A 6,396-nucleotide genomic window follows, 5' to 3' on the forward strand; every position below is an offset into this window, starting at 1 on the left:
TAATAAAGAAAATGCATTGTACTCGGTAAGATGAACAATGCTTTAATGTACTTCTTTTTATTCATGGACATACTTTATTGATAGTAGTTCATTAAACCGTTCATTCACAACGGAAATAAATTTGTTTAAGTTTTTCTTTTTTGTATTGATATGTCGCGAGTCTATCAAGTGTTCCAAAGACGTGAAAAATGGTACTAGCAGCTCCCTAGCTTGGCGCTCAGCTTTAAAAGGGAAACTTGCCTCTTCTCTCTTACCCTCCTGGCGATGGATTTCATCAGGAATGAGGTGTCGAGCGTGATTAAGTTGTGGAACTAGTTTCACAATCGACTAAAATAAATTGGTATAAACTGAGTGTGATGATAGATTTGTGATTGGATTTATCCAATCGTTAAGCTGCAAATGTAATCACGTGATCGAAATACAGCCTGTATGATATTTACAATTGCACTAAAACTCTTTTTCTGACTTGAATGGAATGGAAACTTCCAGTATAGCTGCTTTCAATTTGCATTCCTGTATTCCAGGATTTCCTTCAAGGTATTACTGGATATATTTCAAGACAGTCAATTAACCCAACAAAACATTAATGAGACATTGTCGATATTAACATTCAGTAGAACAAAAACATTTTTCTATACTTGCTATGAACTGACTTATTAATAGTTTCATGTTTTGTGACCTGTTAGCTCGATTTTTATTGACTAGTTAGTAGAGACACAACGTGACTATATCAATAAGCGTTGTTGCTTTCCTTTTTTAACACATAGAGCTAAAGTGTTTTCTCTTGTAATGTCAGCTGATGGGCCTAATTTTACGTATCGCGTATATCGTTCACCATGTCAATTTTTATAACTTCCGCTGTCAGTTTGCCTTTAACCAATAGGTTTCGGAATTCGACATGTTCCCGGATTATGAAAATATACTGAATAAAGATTACCAACCTAATTTGTACTTTCTGCAAGGCTCAATTATAACGAGATTCAGCGGAAGCGTAGAACAGAGCTAAGCAAAATACTAGCAGTCTCGGTTTGAATACATCTGTCCATGAGAGTGATTTAATAGTGCAACCCCATTCCCTTCCCCCCGTCACATACACCACTAGTATCAGCTTAAGCGAACCTCTATTAAGAAATAAAATCGGATAGTCAAAGCGATACTCTACGGTCCCAATATTAAGACTGCCGATGTACTGGTCTATCAAATCTATAAGAATATAAAATGATCCTCTGGAAGCAGAGAACGAAGTATTCAAAAACAAGTTTGTACCAGATTTTAAGATATAGATAAGTGAAGCAAGGTTTTTTCACCTCAAAACTACATTATGTCGAGTTCGTAACGCACTTCATTATTACAAACAAAAGATTATTCTGTTGACATAACGCCTTTATACCTTGCACAATTAAAGATGAATGTGGCTTAAACCAGGTGACGAACTACGTCGAATGTCCTTTGTCAAATCCTACACTGCTGGTGAGACCTGTAAAAATCTCATATAATATACAATTTTCCTCAGGCTGTCTTCAATTAATAATTCGTTTATCTAAGATTTTCCAAACGATTAATAGTATGGGCTAAATAATTTCAAGGATCACACAAATAACGCAATATTTGAACCAAGCATGAAAAGGTAATGTTCTGAGGAATGTCCTATAAGCTGTAACTGCTAAACTTAACTTGCCCTTTGAATGAAGTTAAGATCAACCCAAGAATGTTCAACTTTATATCTCAAACTCCAAACCTTTTGAACCTATATTCAAGAATCACTTGACCTATAAAAGTATAGGGATAGCAGAACCCTGCAATCTCCAAACAGATGTTCACACCTTGAAACTAATACTGTTTGTTTCAAACATTGTCGTTTTCCTGACCTATGTATGTTAACACATACGTAAATACGTTGCTTTTTTATGTTAAATGCAGAACTCTCGTTACTCGTATTTTAAAGTTTTGGGTCTAATCTCTTGTTCTGTGGGATTAATCGAAGTGAAAATGAAGTTAGTCCAGTGGTGTTAAATGGATATTTAAAGAAACTGGAAAAACTAAAATACTAAATCTACTTTCCTCAGATTATGACTCAAAAGTGCAATCTTAATATTATCCGTATAAACAGTGACTTCAGATTATCAATAATGTTATGTTTAAGTTACTATGGCAACTAAATCAAGAATTCGCGACAACCATGGTGGTTTAACAGACACAAACATCTATGAAATACGACCAAAGCAGAATAAAAAAAAACAACATTGGAGTGGTACTGGCGCCAAACCGCCGCACCGCTTAGCATGCATCAAATTAACCAATTATTTATAAACATATTAAGTCCAGTGCAAAAATGGGGATACATAAAAGGTAACAGTCCACTTATTCGGCTGTATAGAGAATGCAAACTGACTGACAAGCAACTTCATTTATCTTATTAAGTTATTTACGACACGTGCTTAACTAGTTCGTAATTTAATACAGAACATATATCAATGAGAGATCTAAATCTAGGGAACCACCCAAGGCTTATATTTTACAAATTATTACTTTTTGCAGGTACTGTTGTTGGTATCAGATAGAAATTTGCCAGATAAACTAGCGAAGAAATAGAATATTTTCATATTCCGGAAAGAAAGGCTTATAACAACTTTTCACAAATTATTATTTTTATTTCTTCGAGGAGACTGCTGACCTTAAGTCACTTGCCCCACAACGATGGGGTTGCGGCGTAGAAATTTTTTGTGTACGGAAGTCATCCAGCTGGCTTTTGGGAGGCTGGTGGTTCTAACAAAATGCATTCACCTCTAACATGAAAAACTTAAAAGCCGCCATATGTCCTATTATTGTGTCGGTGTGACGTTAAACTCGGCCAAAACAAAACAGTTATCCCTTCGATCTCCTAATAAGCCTTATTTTAATGTCTCAAAAATTGATGTGCACAGAGCGATCATTCCATACAGTATGTCAGATTCCACACATTCAAAGAGTGCAAAATAAGAAATGACCTTATTGATAAATGTAAGAGTTTAGTTTCATGTTGTCTTATCTAATGTTCAAATTTGTTATACACTGACTGTGACTAAAGGTAATTTCTGTGATAAAGATCGACCTGGAAGAATGGCAGTGAACATAAAGTTTTTATTTGCGGACGTTTTGGTAATACTTTTGCCACTGGCCATTGCTAGCGATTCTACAAACATTGGCACAACAAATGGCTTGAACGAGGTAGGTGTTCTACTAAATCATCTCCAAACTACAGAAGCAGTTGTTCAGAAACTTCTCAGACGTGTTGAACTGTTAGAAACTCGGAACGAGGCTCAACAACAAACGATTCAGAACCATCAAATTCGTATCGAGCATTTGGAGTCTCGGGACATCGACCAACAGCAGCTCATTCTGAACCTCCGAAGTGAGCTTGTTGTTGAAGGGCAGCGCACAAGCTCCCTCGAACGATTCAGAGAACGAATCGGCAAAGTTGCTTGTCAATCTGAAGACAAGAAAAATAGAGTCAGCCAAACAGAGAAAAAGCCTGGCAAAGGTCTACCCACCCAGACGAGAAAAGTCGTTTTGAACCAGACATATACAGAAGAAAACAATCCGGGAGATCTAAAAACCAAGGGATATGGTATGTAAGAAAATAATTTGATAACCATAAAATCACTTGAAATGGTTTGTAAGAGAGTAGCCAAAAAGATCATAAAGTCTGCGGGTAAGGCAAAACGATTGAATGTTCACACTTATGTCCTTATGATACGGAAATACTGTATAAAAGAAAGTCTATTGATAGTATACGCAATTAGTGCAGATGTTCATGAGGTCAGTCGGATCATCTTTCAGAATATGTTAATTTAAGTATGAAACCATAAGGTCTTTTGGTAAGGTACAGTGTTTAAGAAATTCTATCGGTACGGTGTATAAGAAACTTACCCAGATATTCAGCAGGTCTCAAGATAAAGTGAGAAAAGTCTAGTAATCCAATATTTTCAGATAGTCCGCATCTATTCTATTATATATCTGATTAGCTTATTCTGTGCTCAGAGCTCAAAATGATCAAAAGAAAGGTACAGGAAGGGTAGTTGAAGTAGAACTATCAATTTTGGTAAATAGGCACAACTACACAGACGGACACGTATAACATGCAGGAAAGTGCCATATTTACAAGGGAGAAGGGCAAAACTTCGTCAAAATGAACACATTCATTTGTTAACATTGCATTTGAGAGCAAAACCTTGCACAAAACTTCTTTATACCTATCCGACTGTAAAGACAATGTAGCTAAAGCATAGGCGTTGCGCCACAGTATTGGCTAATTTATTTCGTGAAATGTAAAGCAAAAACCCACTTAACAGTCAAAGGTATATCTGTCACGTGTATTTTTGTTTAGATTTCCGCCATTTTTTTTTACAGCGGTACCTTTCGCTCACTTAATCCTTACAGCATACCACCATACGTCCTCCCCTGTTATATTATTTCATCTCAGCGGGGAATTATTTTATTTGCTTGCCTCTTCCCTTATCCTTTTTAGCCCATCCCAACCATCTTTACTTACCACTCCCTCTACCACCTTCCCAAATGTTCGATTTGTTTTTAATTAACTTAAATATATCTTTTCGATAGATATTTGAAGCACTGTATCCGCTTTATCTTTCCACTAAAGATCCTATTTGTGGGTGGCCTCCTTTTTGATGTATGGTTCTGTCTGTGTATTCTGTGCTCAATGCTTCCGGGAAGTCTACTCTTACTATATATTTTCATATTAACAGAGCCTGATATTCATGTCACGTGTCCATATCAAATCAGCTCACCAATACACAACTTACTTTTCAGATCTGCGCAAAAGAATTCGGAGAGCAGATAATGAGAAAAATATTGCTTTCTTTGCCACTTTGACCAACCACCTTGAACACGTCGGGGTACAGCAGACATTTGTCTTCGACCACGTAGTAACTAACCTCGGCCACAGCTACAATAGCTACAACGGTAATTTTATCATCCCAGTGTCAGGAACATACGTGTTTTCGGCGACGCTGGTCTCCGAACACCATTATAGCTCGCATTCACATTTCACAGTAAACGGACAAGCTATTAGTTTTATGTACGTTAGTGGTTCAGAAGCCGGATTCGATACTACCAGCCAGATGATAGTGGTAAAACTGCAAAAGGGAGATGATGTATGTATCCGCAATATTGATGCCCATAAATCTTATCTTGGAGGTCATTACAACACTTTCTCTGGGTTCCTTCTACGACAGGACGTCTCGGAGACGGTTGTTGTCGGAAAGAAATAAATTGAAATTATTTGGTTTATGATCTATACTCCTTTATGAAAGTTATGTTTGGACAAATAAATGGTTGACTGTTATTAGTCTTTTTTTTATTTGAAGAAGACCAAATGTAAGAGTTGTACCCTTAATTTCATTTCAATTTTAGTCATTTGTTGCAGCTGTCTGCATTGTTGATTGCGCAGTTTTTCTTTAAAATTTATATGACAGTTTTAACCGATTCTGAGTAATTTCTACATTCGTCCACAGCTGGGTCGTTATCTTTTCAGCAACACATTCTTGTAGAATGTCACAATATATCATCACGACTTAGTTAAAACTAGATTCCTTAACTATCAGGTTGTGTTAGGATGATTGTCAGTAACACTATTATCTTTGTTAATTCTATTTGACACTGTATTATAGACAATTTCTATGGAAGGCCGATAAGCCAAGCTGATTGCCAAATGCTAAATGACACAAATTTAATGGTGAATGTTAAATACCAAATACTATATGCCATATGCTTAATGCCAAATGCTAAATGTCAAAGAGCTTGTGCCTATTTCCAAGTAATAAATTCTAGTCGTCAAAGTCTTGAACTTTATGAAGAAATGATTTGCATCTCCTATTCTAAGGAATGAAACTTTAATCATTAAAAAATACATAATGTTCTACTAGTCCGATTAGAAGCAATTGCATTTTCTGGAATATGGCTCTAAATTGTTTAAAAAAGAGTTTTAAAAGAGACAAGCAAGGTTATGTTATGAAGGCCAGTAACTATTTAAAGGGTACATTCATCCACTGATACATTAAGCTTTTTATCTGAATAAGCACTTAGAAGTAAGCATTTGTCATTTATTGTTTCGCATTTCGCATTTGAAATTAACATGGCGCACCGGCTTTCCACAGATTCCTTGACATTTCACACATTTATAGACCTCAGCCGACTTATTCAAAATAACTGATCAAATATGTAGGTCATCCAGTTAGTTTTCAATTAAAACAAATGTGTAAAAATGCCGAACTACGTAAAAATGTACTCACTGAACGCATAACTTTCGAGACTCGTACTAAGTTAGGGAGTTACAACAGATGATTTGATCACAGTAATCTTGTTTTCAAGATTTGAATACAGTAGTCTCTCTTGCAT

At 36.0% G+C, this 6,396-nt stretch overlaps 1 protein-coding gene across 1 annotated transcript; it reads left to right on the forward strand.

The window, feature by feature from the left end:
* The first annotated feature begins 3,066 nt into the window (after positions 1–3,066).
* On the forward strand, positions 3,067–5,461 carry LOC123562559 (uncharacterized). The gene is made up of 2 exons (XM_045355186.2): positions 3,067–3,607; positions 4,810–5,461. The coding sequence occupies exons 1-2, from the start codon at positions 3,100–3,102 to the stop codon at positions 5,268–5,270; spliced, it is 969 nt and encodes a 322-aa protein (XP_045211121.2). The 5' UTR covers positions 3,067–3,099; the 3' UTR covers positions 5,271–5,461.
* Positions 5,462–6,396: the final 935 nt, after the last annotated feature.

Source organism: Mercenaria mercenaria, chromosome 2, assembly GCF_021730395.1.
Source record: "Mercenaria mercenaria strain notata chromosome 2, MADL_Memer_1, whole genome shotgun sequence".
In the NCBI taxonomy this organism is placed as follows: Eukaryota; Metazoa; Mollusca; class Bivalvia; order Venerida; family Veneridae; genus Mercenaria; species Mercenaria mercenaria.

Coding starts and splice junctions, on each gene's coding strand:
- LOC123562559 (XM_045355186.2), top strand. CDS start 3,100: ATGGCAGTGAACATAAAGTTTTTATTTGCGGACGTTTTGGTAATACTT. Junction 3,608..4,809: donor TCTAAAAACCAAGGGATATG/GTATGTAAGAAA, acceptor CTTACTTTTCAG/ATCTGCGCAAAAGAATTCGG.